At 44.7% G+C, this 16,196-nt stretch overlaps 1 protein-coding gene across 1 annotated transcript in view; it reads left to right on the plus strand.

Annotated features, from left to right (window-relative positions):
• The first annotated feature begins 823 nt into the window (after positions 1 to 823).
• LOC111158578 (klotho) overlaps positions 824 to 16,196 on the plus strand; it is a 41,080-nt gene continuing 25,707 nt past the window's right edge. The window contains 2 exon segments of the mRNA XM_022520700.1: positions 824 to 1,108; positions 1,110 to 1,640. Coding sequence (XP_022376408.1) covers positions 824 to 1,108; positions 1,110 to 1,640 — 816 coding nt within the window.

Here is a 16,196-nt window from a genome sequence, read left to right on the forward strand (position 1 = left end):
TAACTTAATAACAAGTACTGGCTTGAAATGGTTAAAAGGTAACTCTATGAGGGACAGTAAAGCAAAGTGTCAAGGTGACCCAAGCATCTCCTTTGTCTTCCCTGAGGGGTTTCTAGACTGGGGCCTGGGGAGGGACCATCCATCCCTGCGCTACTGGGGCGGCTCTCCAGGAGAGCATCTTACCTAAAAACTCTAAGGGAAAGTCTGCCACGAGTCGTTCTCTCACAGCATTCAAAGTTCCCACCTGGCTTTCCCTACCTTGCCCTCGCCCTAAGATTTCAGCCAATTCCTAATCGGTTCTAGCAATGTCATTCTGAAACTGTTTTCGGCCTCCCAGCGGGAGCAAGGAGAAAACAGGTGCTTCTCCGCTGGCGGACTCCGAGAGAGCCCGCAAAGAACCCGCGCAAACTCGGGGAAAGTTGGTGGGCCGCCTTCCCTCCTCGAGGAACACCGGCTCGATGGCTTCTCCCAGGGGTGCGTGCGGAGGGGAACGAGAAGGCGGCGCGGACAGAACCTGGGTCCCCTGACATCCGCCGCGCCTCCGGGGAGCAGCGAGGAACAGGTGCCTCTTCTCCGACGTCAGAGAGTGGCGCCCGCTGCACCTTGCGGGCTTGCCGCGCCCCTTCCCCGGCACTCGCTAGCCCTTTGCGCCCCCGCCCACCCCCACTCCAGGGCCGGAGGAGGCGCCGCCTCGCAGGTAATTATTGCCAGCGGGGCCCGGCGGGAAGCGGGGGTGGGCGCGCCGGCGGGGGCGGGCGGCGCGGCGGGGCGCGGGCATAAAGGGGGTGCGGTACGGCGCCCCAGCACCCTGCTCCCTCGCAGCATGCCAGCCCGCGCCCCACCGCGCCGCCTGCGGCCGCCGCCACCGTTGCTGTCGCTGCTGCTGCTGCTGGCCCTGGGAGGCCGCCGCCTGAACGCCGACCCGGGCGACGGGGCGCAGACCTGGGCCCGCTTCGCTCAGCCTCCCGCCCCCGAGGCTGCCGGCCTCCTCCCCGACACCTTCCCCGACGGCTTCCGCTGGGCCGTGGGCAGCGCCGCCTACCAGACAGAGGGCGGCTGGCGGCAGCACGGCAAGGGCGCATCCATCTGGGACACGTTCACCCACCACCCCCCCGGCGCCCCCGGGAGACCCCCCGGTAGCCGGCCTGCCGTCGGGCGCCCGGCCTCCGTCCCCGCCCGCTACCGGGGACGTGGCCAGCGACGGCTACAACAACGTCTTCCGCGACACCGAGGGGCTGCGTGAGCTCGGGGTCACCCACTACCGATTCTCCATCTCGTGGGCGCGGGTGCTCCCCAATGGCAGCGCGGGCGCCCCCAACCGCGAGGGGCTGCGCTACTATCGGCGCCTGCTAGAGCGGCTGCGGGAGCTGGGCGTGCAGCCTGTGGTCACCCTGTACCACTGGGACCTGCCCCAGCGCCTGCAGGACGCTTACGGCGGCTGGGCCAACCGCGCCCTGGCCGACCACTTCAGGGATTACGCCGAGCTCTGCTTCCGCCACTTCGGCGGCCAGGTCAAGTACTGGATCACCATCGACAACCCCTACGTGGTGGCCTGGCACGGCTATGCCACCGGGCGCCTGGCCCCTGGCGTCCGGGGCAGCCCGCGGCTTGGGTACCTGGTGGCGCACAACCTCCTCCTGGTGAGTTCGAGGGGCCAGCCAGAGGGCTACGCGGGGAGACGGCCTCTGGAGACGCCAGGGGCGAGTGGGGGTCCTGAGCTTCCAGCCTAGAGCCCTTTGAACTCATACAGGAGGTCTCCTAGGATTCGCATTCCAGGGGGGCGAGCTGAGTAGCTGGGGCTTCCCTGGGAAGCCAAGCAGTTGGGAGTGGGGAGAGAGAAAGGGGAGCAACTTTCTCTGGCGGGCAGAGGAATCCCTAGAGGTAAGGAGGGGACGCTTTCCTCATAGCACCTACCCGGAGAGTGAGGAGAGTGGCTGAAAGAAACAGGCTTGTTAGGGAGCCTTGCAGATTGCATTACTCTCTGCTGCAGTCTGTGGAGATGTCATGAGTTCAGTGTTAATCCAATAAGATCTGTCCCGTGTGTGTGGCCCATGTACACACTGCAGCAAACGGGAAGGTGTCAAAATCACATCTCCTGGCGAGCCAGCCTTCAACTCTTTGGAAGTTCTTTCTGTGGCAGGTAGAACGGCATCCATCAACCATACTAACCATCAGGGATGTGAAGACCCCTTATACAATCTTAAACAGAGCCAACCATAAAAATAGAGAGTCAGCTACAGAATGCTATAGATTGTGTCCTATACCTGTATTTCCATGATCCTTTCTCCCGTTCCAGGGATTCCGTGGGGATGAGATTATTACCCTGACACAATTGATTCTGATACCCTTGTGCAAAGGCTTAATACCTTTTGATAGCTGGATTATTGATATGCCGCAATAAAGGCGTCTCTCAAATCATAATTCCTCCTGTTTCTCCTTCACTTAGTGCTCAAGATTGGGTCCCATGGATTTGAAGTTTCCTTTATAATGATGTCAGTTGTTGGTACATTTTGTACAGAGTTTCATATCATGAGAGAAAGCATTTTTTATGTGCAAACATTTTAATAAAAGTGTTGAAATGTCGAACTTCTGGTTGTGAGCCTACTGAAGACCTAGTTGAAATTGAGAATTAGGCCACATATTTTGAGCAAATTCAAGATGAAAACCACTTCTACACACTTTTAATGGAAGCCATAGATAATCAGGCAGAACAGCACCGGGTTATTGAGGTGACTCAGTGCTTGAGCCGCCCCTAGTGTTGTGATAATGGCTAAATTAGGCTGTATGTCAGCTCCTGTTTGCTACCACAGATCACAGAAGAATGCTGGCTTTGTTGGGCCAGAAAACGCTGATTTCAGATGGGTATATATTTTTCATTAAGATACCTTAGAGCCATAGAAGGAATCTTTTTCAGTCATTTTTTTTAAGGGCTCAAAAGACCCTAAACATCACCTGTTCACGGTTGGTGATAGAAAAGTTATGGGAAGAACCGGCCTCTCTTCTGAAGAAATCATAAGCAAATTTTAGTGCATAGCAGAAACAAATAAGAGATTTGTGGGCCAGCTGGAGGACCTAATAAAACATTCCTGCAAAATCACTCTTTAAGATTTAAATCACACAAGTTCTGTTTTTAGGGTGTGTAATAAACTCTGTGTGTATATAAAAGTCATTAATTTTTATTATAGTGACTTACATGAGCATTGCATTTATAAGATCAGGAATTGGGACTGTAGGAGCTTTCTGGTACTCTGATACTTGAAATAGTCAACATGCTTTTGACTCTTGTTCCCACTTTTGGCCCTCTGATGAGATTTTCAGTTATATTTTTGTATCTTCACACAAAAAACTTGACAAACACTAACCATCCTTCCCAGAAGCACGGTGGACTTTGCATCCATAAGAAATTAGTAACAGGTGGCCCCTTGGTTTTGCCGATGCTGCAAACAAAACGCTAGTTGCTGTAAAATATTAATTTCGCTGTCAAATTTCTTTGGTTTGGAATTCAATCATTCTTGTATGCTATGAAGAAGGAACTCGTCATCATCAAGGACAGTATCTTAAGTTTTTCATATGAGATATTTTCGTTCTGTTTTCAATGCTCTTTCTTGATGGATGTGTTAGGGAGAGGGAGGTAGGGAAGTTTTTATCTTATTTGAAAAGATAAAACATATGCTGCAGACTTTGGTAATAGAACATTTCAGCCAGGGCTTAGATATTGCTGTCAAGGCCACTAAGCCCCTTAATATATAATTATATATAAATATTTATATAAACATATTTACATAAATATGAATATGTATATTTGTATTTATTTATTTTTGCATTTGAAGATCTGATGCTGGTGAAGGATGAAGCTAGCCAGCACCTCTTCCCTGCCCTATTCTGTGCCACTAATTTACAGGTGGACTAAGGAGACCCCCTAAGGAGACTGAGAATTTGAACCAAGCTTCCTCCCCCTGTTACATCCCCCCATTCAATAATCAGTGTCTGATGGCCTGGACAGCAGGAGGCAGGCCAAACAAACTGCGGAATGAATAATGGTGGCGGTGGGCTCTGCTCAAATTGGAGGTCTCCCTGTTCTTTTGGGGTCCTGGTTCTGAGGTAAACCTTGAAAAGCAGTCCAAGTGTGTGTGTGTGTGTGTGTGTGTGTGTGTGTGTGTATGTAAAATAGATAAAGAGGGACAGAGACAGAAGGAGAAACAGAACTAAAAGAAGGGTTTCCCCACAGAGCTCTAGGAGCCCAGGTTGTTTTGCTCATCTGAGCAAAACCCAGAAAGAGGACACAGGTTTCCTCTGTGTCTTGAAGAGAGACTGCTATGCCTTCACAGCTTTGAAGATGGTTCTTGATGTCCCCCAAAATACTCATACTGAGGCCTATAGTTGGTACTCCAGCCCCAGCAGTGCCTCTGAGTTTTTGTTCTGCCCATGGGTTTCTGAGAGGACCAGGACTCAGTTGAAGATACATGTGGCCTCCCAAGCGGGAGTCTAGCAAATGTTTGTACTGGGAACCTGTGGAAAAAGACACCATCTTTCATTTGAGGTGGGATGAGGAGAGAATACTTTGGACACTGATGGTGTCCATTACAGACAAGGTTGGTATTGAGCAGGCTATGCATTAAAATCAAGGCTCCTGGCTTAGCTGATCTGTCTGCAGCACTATTCTCTTTTCTTGACACACTTCCTCAGCATGGCTCTCTTGCTTCCCCTCTCAGCTCACTGATGATTCCTGTGTCCTCCATAGCTCACCTCTAGATATTGGAGGGCCCAGGGCTCCTTTGGGGGTCCTCTTCTCTAGATTGACTCCAGGTGAATTCTTTGAATACTCTAGATCCTAATGACTCAAGTTTTGATTCTCCAACCAGAACTTGTGCTCTGAGCTCCAGGCTTGGATGGACAACCACCTTCTCCACTTAGATGCCCAATGGGCATGCCACATTGAACACATCCAGAAGCAAACTCTCTTCTTCCCATCTCCACTATGGCAACTCTGTTCTTTCAGTTGGTTGAGCCCCACATCTTAACTCCTCCCTTTGTCTCACATCTTACTTTCAATCCATCAACAAATCCTACAGTCCTACCTACTTTCCAAATATATCCAGAATCCAACCACTTCTCCCTTTTCCTCCAGCCCACAGATCCATGCCCCTGTCAGATTCTGCCTAGGTAATTGGAATAACTTCCTTGCTGGTGTCCTTGTTTCTGCCCTTGCACCCTGCAGGGTGCCACGATGGACATTCTCAAGGATACCATCATGTGCGAACAAGACAAAGTCCCTGTTTATTAAAATCCCACCTTTTCTCCAAGAACCATCTCACCTATTCCATTTGGCTCCACACCTGAATGCCATCTCTTTCTTCTCTGGAGTCCCTCTGTGCTTCATTTCTGATGCCTCCTTCATATAACCATTAGCTTTCTTCTACTCTTCCACTAGCTGGGTGATTCCTTAAGTAAGGAAACTATGTTCGCTTCATCTATCCTAAAGTGCCATCTTGTCCTAGGTAGGTGGTCAGTACGCACTCAGTATGTGGCTCCTGGCCATTTAACAGCCTGATTTTTTCATTTCCCAAGTAAGAGTGAAGGCAATTTATCTGCCAGATACATGCTCCAATTATATATACCACATGCTTTTGGGAAGCGCTTTACCAACTTTCCCCTCATTAAAATATATTTGATACATAGAAGGAGGAATCCACTGGGTTGAAAGTTAGTTATTTTGTAGAATAGTACTGAATTCCTGAGTGTGTTTCATCAGAAATAGAGTATCTTCCAAAGGGCTTGACACTCCTCTTTGAATATCTGATTGAACATAGTGTTTTTTAAAGGTTACAGTTAAGTCCAAGAAACATTTTAAGAGTAGGAAAAGAACTAATTTCAAAATCATAGCAATATTTAACAATGTCAATAGAAAAGAGGTAAAATACAAACTACTCAGCATTCAAATAATGTCAATGTGCACTTCTTAAGTACAAAATGAATGAATGCACAACTGTGTATCTGACTACATAGTTAGTCATGCCTTTGGCGTATAGAATGCTTCTGAGTTATATTAATTTTTCAAACAACATGATTGTTCTAAGCCAGAATTTTATTAAAATTAATTTGTACAAAATGTGCCTTTCTTTCAATGAATGTCATCTTTTTAAGGCATGAAGGAAAGTTTAGGTGTAGGAGGAGAATAGAATACATGCCTATCGGGAAGACAAGAAATAAAGAGTGGGTGAGTAAAAATACATAATTACTGTCTTCCAGGATTCACATCTTCTCAGGAAACTGCTAAATTATGCTTGTAATCCATACTTAAACAGATAAATATACTTACAAGAGAAGTAAGATGTCTGTTTAGCTTATAAAATACTTAAACAGATAATCTACTTTTTATATATTCTACTTTATGTATTCTGGGTACAAAGTTAATCTGAAGGATCACTATATCTCTTTGCCTCTCTATCTTGGGGTAAACTGTTACTTAGCCTTGAAAGACTCAATCCAAATATTCCCATTATGCAATAACAGGCAGTATGAATCAGTCACTCATTTGTGACTCCTTGAAGTCACAGACTCTAGTATCATATTTATTTTTATATGTTTAGTGCTTCTCTCAGTCCTTGGCACAGAGGAATATAATTGATGTAATTTCTAATGAAGGAATAAATGCAGATGTAAAATAATCTCTATTTATTTCAGCATGTCTTTTTCCCCTCTTTATTTATTAAGTAGGCTCCACACCTGGCATGGAGCCCAATGTGGGGCTTGAGTTCACAACCCGGAGTCTCAGTCAAGAGCTGGAAGCTTAATGAACTGAGCACTCATGTGTTCCCTTTTTCTCTTTCTTCTAAACTGAATACTTGTACTCTGCTCTCTCACAGTGTCTGGGGGAGGAGTTTAAAGCAGTGAGGAAAAACAGGGAAAACATTACTACTCAGATAGGTATATGAACTTTGTGCATTTCCAGGGCAAATAATAGACCTTTCATCCAGTGACAGAGAAAGGGGTAAGTGGAAGAACGTGACCTTGTAAGTGCCTGACCTGGAAGCTGCTCCGTCCCTCCCACTCGCGTCCCATTGGCAGGACTCATTCAGGTGGTATAAGGAACCTGGGAATTCTTGTCCCCCTGTGGAACCGGAAGCTCAGCAAATAATTCTAATTATGTTGAAATCGGGTGGGAACAGATCATTCAGGACAACCAGCGATCTCTGCCAGATAGCCTACCTCCCAGATATATTGTGAGAAGGAAAACAAAATCATGAATGTTAACATGTTGTTTTTTTTTTAAATTAGCTTTTTTTTTTTTTTCAGCATAACAGTATTCCTTGTTTTTGCACCACACCCAGTGCTCCATGCAATCCGTGCCCTCTCTAATACCCACCACCTGGTTCCCCCAACCTCCCACCCCCCACCCCTTCAAAACCCTCAGATTGTTTTTCAGAGTCCATAGTCTCTCATGGTTCACCTCTCCTTCCAATTTCCCCCAACTCCCTTCTCCTCTCTAACTCCCCTTGTCCTCCATGTTATTTGTTATGCTCCACAAATAAGTGAAACCATATGCTACTTGACTCTCTCTGCTTGACTTATTTCACTCAGCATAATCTCTTCCAGTCCCGTCCATGTTGCTACAAAAGTTGGGTATTCATCCTTTCTGATGGAGGCATAATACTCCATAGTGTATATGGACCACATCTTCCTTATCCATTCGTCCGTTGAAGGGCATCTTGGTTCTTTCCACAGTTTGGCGACCGTGGCCATTGCTGCTATAAACATAGGGGTACAGATGGCCCTTCTTTTCACTACATCTGTATCTTTGGGGTAAATAACCAGTAGTGCAATTGCAGGGTCATAGGGAAGCTCTATTTTTAATTTCTTGAGGAATCTCCACACTGTTCTCCAAAGTGGCTGCACCAACTTGCATTCCCACCAACAGTGTAAGAGGGTTCCCCTTTCTCCACATCCCCTCCAACACATGTTGTTTCCTGTCTTGCTAATTTTGGCCATTCTAACTGGTGTAAGGTGGTATCTCAATGTGGTTTTAATTTGAATCTCCCTGATGGCTAGTGATGATGAACATTTTTTCATGTGTCTGATAGCCATTTGTATGTCTTCATTGGAGAAGTGTCTATTCATATCTTCTGCCCATTTTTTGATATGATTATCTGTTTTGTGTGTGTTGAGTTTGAGGAGTTCTTTATAGATCCTGGATATCAACCTTTTGTCTGTACTGTCATTTGCAAATATCTTCTCCCATTCTGTGGGTTGCCTCTTTGTTTTCTTGACTGTTTCCTTTGCTGTGCAGAAGCTTTTGATTTTGATGAAGTCCCAAAAGTTTATTTTCGCTTTTGTTTCCTTTGCCTTTGGAGACATATCTTGAAAGAAGTTGCTGTGGCTGATATCAAAGAGGTTACTGCCTATGTTCTCCTCTAGGATTCTGATGGATTCCTGTCTCATGTTGAGGTCTTTTATCCATTTTGAGTTCATCTTTGTGTACGGTGTAAGAGAATGGTCGAATTTCATTCTTCTACATATAGCTGTCCAGTTTTCCCAGCACCATTTATTGAAGAGACTGTCTTTTTTCCACTATATAGTTTTTCCTGTTTTGTCGAAGATTATTTGACCGTAGAGTTGAGGGTTCATATCTGGGCTCTCTACTCTGTTCCACTGGTCTATGTGTCTGTTTTTATGCCAGTACCATGCTGTCTTGGTGATCACAGCTTTGTAGTAAAGCTTGAAATCAGGTAACGTGATGCCTCCAGTTTTATTTTTGTTTTTCAACATTTCCTTAGCGATGCGGGGTCTCTTCTGGTTCCATACAAATTTCTGGATTATTTGCTCCAGCTCTTTGAAAAATACCGGTGGAATTTTGATCGGAATGGCATTAAAAGTATAGATTGCTCTAGGCAGTATAGACATTTTAACAATGTTTATTCTTTCGATACAAGAGCATGGAATGGTCTTCCATCTTTTTGTGTCTTCTTCAATTTCTTTCATGAGTGTTCTGTAGTTCCTCGAGTACAGATCCTTTATGTCTTTGGTTAGGTTTATTCCCAGGTATCTTATGGTTCTTGGTGCTATAGTAAATGGAATCGATTCTCTAATTTCCCTTTCTGTATTTTCATTGTTAGTGTATAAGAAAGCCATTGATTTCTGTACATTGACTTTGTATCCTGCCACGTTACTGAATTGCTGTATGAGTTCTAGTAGTTTGGGGTGGAGTCTTTGGGTTTTCCATATAAAGAATCATGTCATCTGCAAAGAGAGAGAGTTTGACTTCTTCATTGCCAATTTGGATACCTTTTATTTCTCTTTGTTGTCTGATTGCTGTTGCTAGGACTTCTAATACTATGTTGAACAAGAGTGGTGAGAGTGGGCATCCTTGTCGTGTTCCTGATCTCAACGGGAAGGCTGCAAGCTTTTTCCCATTGAGGATGATATTTGCTGTGGAATGTTAACATGTTTTGAAAAATGTGAAGAACTTTGCAAAGGTGAGGTATGAATTTATTTTAAATCCTAATAGTAAAAAGAGTGAAAGTACTTAGGAAATTGTCCTCTTAAGCTATTGAGAAGAAACGAATTAGGCAAATACTTTAGAAATTGTTGCCCCACTTAACTTCTTCATTTGCCACTGGTAGTATCCAATGGAGTGAAATCTTTGCAGTTATTTCAATAGCATTTGACCAATTCAAATTATTTTTGAAATAATCTATTTTGCATAAAACACATTACCCAGTACCTTTAGTTGGACCCAACTTGGTGTTTAAAAGAAGGATACTAAAGTTTATGACTACTATAATTTGATATATGACTAAACTAAAGATGAATATTTAGTGAACTCTAGTCTCCAAATAGATTTTTTTCTTGTTTTAAGTATGGTCTTCAGAACATCATCCACAAACCATTATCTTTGTAGTTTGATGAAATACTCAAAAGAAACTGAAAACAGCGACATCCATAAAGCTTAAATACAATGGTTAAGTAAATACTATTTCCTTGTCTATAGTGTGCCTTTATTTGATAATTAGAATGGATTGGAAATACAAGGGACTGAGGATAATCCCAGATCAAATTTTTCCTCAGAACAAACCGCTTACAGTGACCCTACTGGGGTCCTTTAACTTTTGCTCGACTTTTTGCAGCAAGAGGAACTCAGCTCCTCCCAAGTAACCCACTCGATTTTATCTTTTATATTGAACGGGAAGCCTACCTCTCATTTCAGGGTTTCAGGACAGGACTCCCCCATGGTTGGCTCTTGGCCTTTCCAAATTTCAAAGAGTAAAACTAACTACTTTTTGACGAGACAGCCTTTCAAATATCTGAAAAGGCCAGTCTGTTCTTCCTTAAGTATTTTCTCTTCATACTAAAGTCTCCCCCAAGAAGAATTAGAGGGAGCTGGACAGGTAGCCAGGGCCCATTTCTTGGGAGCCTGCTGTGTGGTAAGCAGGCCTGTTGCTGAATTCAGAGAATACAAATGCGACCCTGGAGAGGTCTCTGTATTTTCTGACACTGGAGGATAAGGTGAAGTGGGACATGGAAAAGATCCACGGAGGGGGCTGGGTGAGGCCTGGGTCATGGTCAACGAGGAGCAGAGCCTTCAGACATGTCTCTGTCCCAGTATCATTAACAAGGAGCTGGAGATGGGTGTGGACGACTGAGGATAAGGGGCTGAGGTGTCCAGGCTCGGGGTCCTGAAGAGAATAGGGACTCCTGGCTATATTTAGAGGTTCCTTTTGTAAGGGTCCAGGGGATGGCTCCAAAGCCACGGGGGGTGGGGTGGTGGCTTAGGGAATGTACTTGGCCTCCAGGGCCCTGCCAGCCTTTTGGGGTTGCTTCTCCTCCTTCCTGCATGACGCCCCCATCTCTCTGGATTCCTCAGCATGTAGTCTTCTCCCTCCAGCCCCTTCTCCTATCAGTGACCCTGATTCTCCCCTGGTGTTGGCATCTCTTTACTCACTCTCCGGCCTTTCTGCAGGGGCTTGGGAGAGACGGGCAATGGTGTTAGGGTCTTTTGCTCAGGGCTCAGGTACATCCTCCCTGAAATGATCTGAAGTCAGTCAGAAGCCTTAGCATGGATATTTTCAAAGCACTCTTCTTGAGGCTGCCTGAGAGACTCAGCTTCCTCCTATTTGCCTTACGGGGCTGTGAGCCAATCCCCTGGCCCTTTTCACCCTTCCTGGTCAGGGTTCCATTTCAAAGCCTCCCTGCAGGTACAGAGGACAAAAGGCTTCTCTCTGAGGCTGGGCTTTGCCCCAGGTATAGAGGAAGATGGGGTTGGTGGGGGAGGCTGATGATTGGTGGCTTAAGTGTGCTAGGTCTCTCACGGGCACCAAAAAGAAGGATAAGGTAAGACCCTGACCTTCTATCACTTACAGATTAGTAGGGGAGAGACAGTTGTCAAATAATGTATAAGTATCTTAATATAATAAGTACCAGGAGCAGTGGGGGTGCCAAGAAAGGAGGCATGGCTAAGAGTTTTGGGGGTGAGATCAGGGGCTGGCAAAGTTTTCTGTAGAGGGCTAGGTTTTAGGCTTTGTGGGTCATGCAGTGTGGGTTGCAAGTACTCAGTTGTGTCTGTGCCATGAGAGGGTGGCCATAAATGATGAGGGACTGAATGGGCTTGTCTGCATTCCGGAACAACTTTAGTTACAAACATAGGCGTGGGCTCACGTGGCTTGGGCTGGAGTGCTGGCACCCCACATAGGAGGGCTTGTGTTGATCTGGGAGAGCTGCGTGCCATCAGACAGATGAGACGAGATGGCCATTCACCCCCAGCGTCAGGACTCGAGGTGGCTGAAACATCAGGGGAAAGGGAGGGAAAGAAGCTGGAAAAGGAGGGAAAGAAGATAGAATTTGCCAAGACCTCTCTTAAAATCTGATGTACAGAAAAAATTTGAGCTGCCACAAGTGTTCAGTGCACATTTCCGGTTCTAGAGGCCACTAAATTTCTTAGTGATGCTGGTGCCCCCTCACTAGCATATTCCTGATGGCCTTGGTGAATGGCGTGTCTCCCTCTGGTGCTTATTTGAGACATAGTACTCTGGTGGATTATTTGGCCTTACGTAATACATTCATTCCAATAGGCCTACTTCTCTCAGCTTCTTGTATTCATTCCTCCATCAGCTGTCAGGGAAGCTCAAGCATTTCTGCCCACTCAACGTTGGCCATCACTTTTTCAAGGCTTCTCAGAGCATTCTAGCAAAAAGTTTGCCCTGCCTCCTTAAGTCCTTGCCAGAGCATTAACACACATTTTTGGAGAAAGTGCCCCCTAGTCAATGTATTCTATCTTGTCCTGTCTTATATCCCAGTCCATGAGCCAAGGGTCCTCAAAATTCAATCCCAGTGGTACCTTTTGGGTTCTTGCCAGTACATTTTAAATCTTGAAGCTACTTTGGTATATAATGTCTTTCCTCCTCTGTCAGGCCCAGCTGTTTCCAGGTTTTAACCCCAGGATTTAATCCTCATTAGTGGTCTGTCAGCTCCTGAAGGAGGCATTGCTGCCTTTGAAGGGTGAGGCCTCTTCAGCACAGGAAAGTGCTGTGTCTAATGAGGGCAGGGCAGGCCACCTCTGGAGACTCCAAGCATTCCAAATAGTCTGAAGATCCCAGTCACTACTTCTCATGTTTCAGAGAAACATGACTGGGAAATGTTAGGTTTTCCCAATCAGGGTTCTTTCCCTGGTATAACATACCTACCCTGGTCGAGCATTTCCACATCCCTGGAGCTCTGCATCTCTACCAGGTCTGAGGTGTGAGGCTAAGTTGTGCCTGTACTTCGACTGAGGGAGAGAAGGGCCTCTCTGTGAACTTCCCGTGAGACCCTCCGCCTCCATATTCAGTCTTTGCTTGTTAAAGGCCTTTGGCTTCATATGATCTTTCTATGGTGTCTCAGTACAGTACAGCAGGAACCAATCCATTTCCTGGATGCTTGCGCCTAGAACGTCATTCCCCTCCACCAGGACATTTCCCCAGGTTCCACTGATGAAATACTTGGCAATCAGGATACCATCTTGTGTCAGGAAGTTATTTACCCCCTAAATATCACTCAGAATGGCATTTTCTTTGCCTTCCAAGAAGTGAAACCTCACTGGTGTTTGTTTAGCTCTTCTGAGATGCAAATGTCAAGACAGGATTAAATGTGCACAGCATTTACCGAAGGAAACAACTGTGAAGGCTAAAGAGGATGGAGCCACAGAACGTGGAGACTTTAGACCGTGACACATGTCTAACACCTGTGAAAGACAGTGGGCAAGAAATAGGTTTGGCTGGAAAGGGTCTCAGATGACTGTACAGGTCTAAGAAAGATCCAGCCAGGCCAGCGAGGAGCCCTTGAGCCAACATTGCCTATGGAAGGGGTCACCATCCTGCAGGAATGGGTCTGCATTAGTACTCCTACCATGTTTATTCGTAAGGGAGAGTAGCCTGTGACAAGCATGACCTCAGGGCCAGTGAAGTGGTGGCTACAAAGAGGGGAGCAACACTCCTCGTAGCAGAACTGAGCACTGTGTTTTCATGGCTACCGCAAACACTAGCAAGGGATGCCATTCAAAGGAGGGAATGAAAAGTATTTCCAACCAAAATTTTTTAAAATATGTATTTCCAACCAGAATTTGAGATTTATTTAAACCACCAACTATTTATGAAGGTAAAATAATGAGATTTCAGGATACTCAAGGTCTCAAAAAATAAATCTTCCATGAACCCTTTATGAGCAACATAATGGAGACAAGAAGGAAGAAAACAAAATAGTAGGTCTAACCCAGGAACATGATGATGAATTGTCAACCCAGGAAGCCAACTATACCTCGAAACTAAGAATAACCATTCCAGAAGGGAAGAAGATTCTAGAAGTGTATCTCCAAGAAAAATATTGGAGACTGATGTGTAGAAATTTCTGTTGACAGGCTATTGGAAAGTGTGGGAAGAATTAGCCACGGGCACAGACATACACATACACACAACAACAAAACAAAACAAGGAAACGAAAAAGCAATTTCCTTATTAACTTTAAGGAAAACAAAAATAAGAAAGAAAACAGTCTTAATTACCATGTTATAAAGCCCAGCTGTGAGTAATAGTCATGTTGGCAGAATGTCAGTATGGAGGACTGCTGTACCCCAAATCCAAAACCTGCTCTAGAGCTGAACTGCCTGGGTCAGAGAGCAAAGTCCTCACCTCCCATAAGTCAGTGAATACTGTCGAGAAAGTATGGAAGTATGGAAATGTGTAAGTTTCAAAAGTCAGAGGAGTCAATGGTGTTTACCTCTACAAGGGAGACCGAGGAGACTGGGGAGGAGGAATAGGGCAGAGAACTGTGATTGTCGTTAGAAGCTGCATAAAAATAAAAAGAAAAAGGAAATATTTTTATCATCACTTTAAAACTTAATGTATTAGCTATAGCACATATTTACAGCATTTCAGTCTGTAGGACCCTTGTTGCAGTGAGCTTTTTTGCAGCCTTTCCAAATTTTCAGATTAATGCTTTGTGAATTTTCATCCTTTTGATGATAAAAATGTTGAAAAGAAATAAGGCTGTGAGTCAACTCTGTGGGATGTTGTTAGTCACCTTCTTTTGGCGGGACATCTCCTATTAATCAATGTTGCAAACATCTGTCAGTGTTTGACAGTAAGCAACTAGTAAATTTTTGTTCAATCAATGAATACTCTTAAAATATAGCTTTCCAACCTCGATTATTCAAGCAGACAGTACTATGATAGATAGATAGACAGATAGATAGATAGATAGATAGAACTCTTTTCTTTTCTTTTCTTTTTTTTTTTTTTTTTGACCTCAAGAATATCATAAGAATTTCTGGCAATTGTGAAAATTATTACACAGAGAGATACATCTATTGCATTCCAAGCAATACCATAAAATTTATTTGAGGCTAATTGGGCAGACTTCTGTTATGAAAAGGCGTTGCTTCCCCGGTTTCTTCTCTTCCTCAGTGCTGGCTGATGTAATTTTTATTAAGCCATTACATAACTTCAGTCCTGGGTCTATTATTTCCAAAATCCACATTTTCTTCCATTTTAAAATTAAGAAAATGTTCATTGTTCACGCATTGTATTTTCCATGACCCCTCAAAGTAACTGATGACTGTTTCATGATTGTAACTGCAAATTCTTTTGCTCGGGCTTTTTGCAGATGATGAATTTGGAATGGCTTACAGACTCCTGATGTGCTTTCCTCTCACAATAGTTAGTAATTCAAGCTCAAGAACACAGCATAGTCTGAGGATAAAAACAATAGAGGGCAAGGAATAAAAGATCCAAAAATGCTGGTGACAGGAAAATCAAGGAGACCCAACAGGTGTAAGGAAGTCAGAGACTTGAAATGATCAGAGTCTATGACCTCAGAATGCAATGTTGATTTTCATATCAACTTTATTATGTTGGGTAATAAACTGATTTTAGAAATATGTCTATTTTATACAAGTAAATTCAATCAAATTTTATGGAGTGCCTGTACCTACAATACAATTAATGTATACGACTATACAATTTGTAATCTTGGATTACCAATTTCATATGGATACAGTTCTTTTTTTTTTTTTAAGATTTTATTTATTTGACAGAGAGAAAGAGAGAGAGAGAGAGAAAAGCAGGGGGGTGGGACAGAGGGAGAAGCAGGCTCCTCGCTGAGCAAGGAACCCCGTGATGCCGGGCTCCATCCCAGGACCCTAGGATCATGATCTGAGCCAAAGACAGATGCTTAACTGACCAAGTCGCCCAGGTGCCCCCTTATAGATTCAGTTCTGCTGAGGCATCTCAGAATGATACATGGGTTGGGATCTTGGTAAATTCATGATCTGCTGGGGAGCTGCAAAGTGTCCAACAGGGGCAAAAAGGTTGTTTTAATTGCTTCGAGTGGGCCAGCTGTAGGAGAGCCTGGGGCCTTTGGTGAGCATTTGCTGCAGCCAAATCCCCGTCAGGAGGGATGAGGCATGGTCTTGTCAGATTCTCTGTGATTTCAAAAGAAGCTAGAAATTCAGAATTTTGTGTGAAATTTCCTGATTTTTAAAGCTATCTCAAAAATCTTGTTTAAGTATGACAAAGACCAAACAAATCTTCTCTATGACTTTTAAGTCCATAACCTCTGACCTACAGCATCTGGCTCATCTGCGAGAGGCCTGACTCCAAAGCCTCCAGCTCCCCTGGTCCATCGTTTCGTGCCCAGGGTCCTCCACCAGCACTGAGGCTTTCTCCAGGTTT

This window comes from Enhydra lutris, unplaced genomic scaffold (genome assembly GCF_002288905.1).
Source record: "Enhydra lutris kenyoni isolate GAN:26980312 unplaced genomic scaffold, ASM228890v2 scaffoldscaffold60, whole genome shotgun sequence".
NCBI classification, from domain to species: domain Eukaryota; kingdom Metazoa; phylum Chordata; class Mammalia; order Carnivora; family Mustelidae; genus Enhydra; species Enhydra lutris.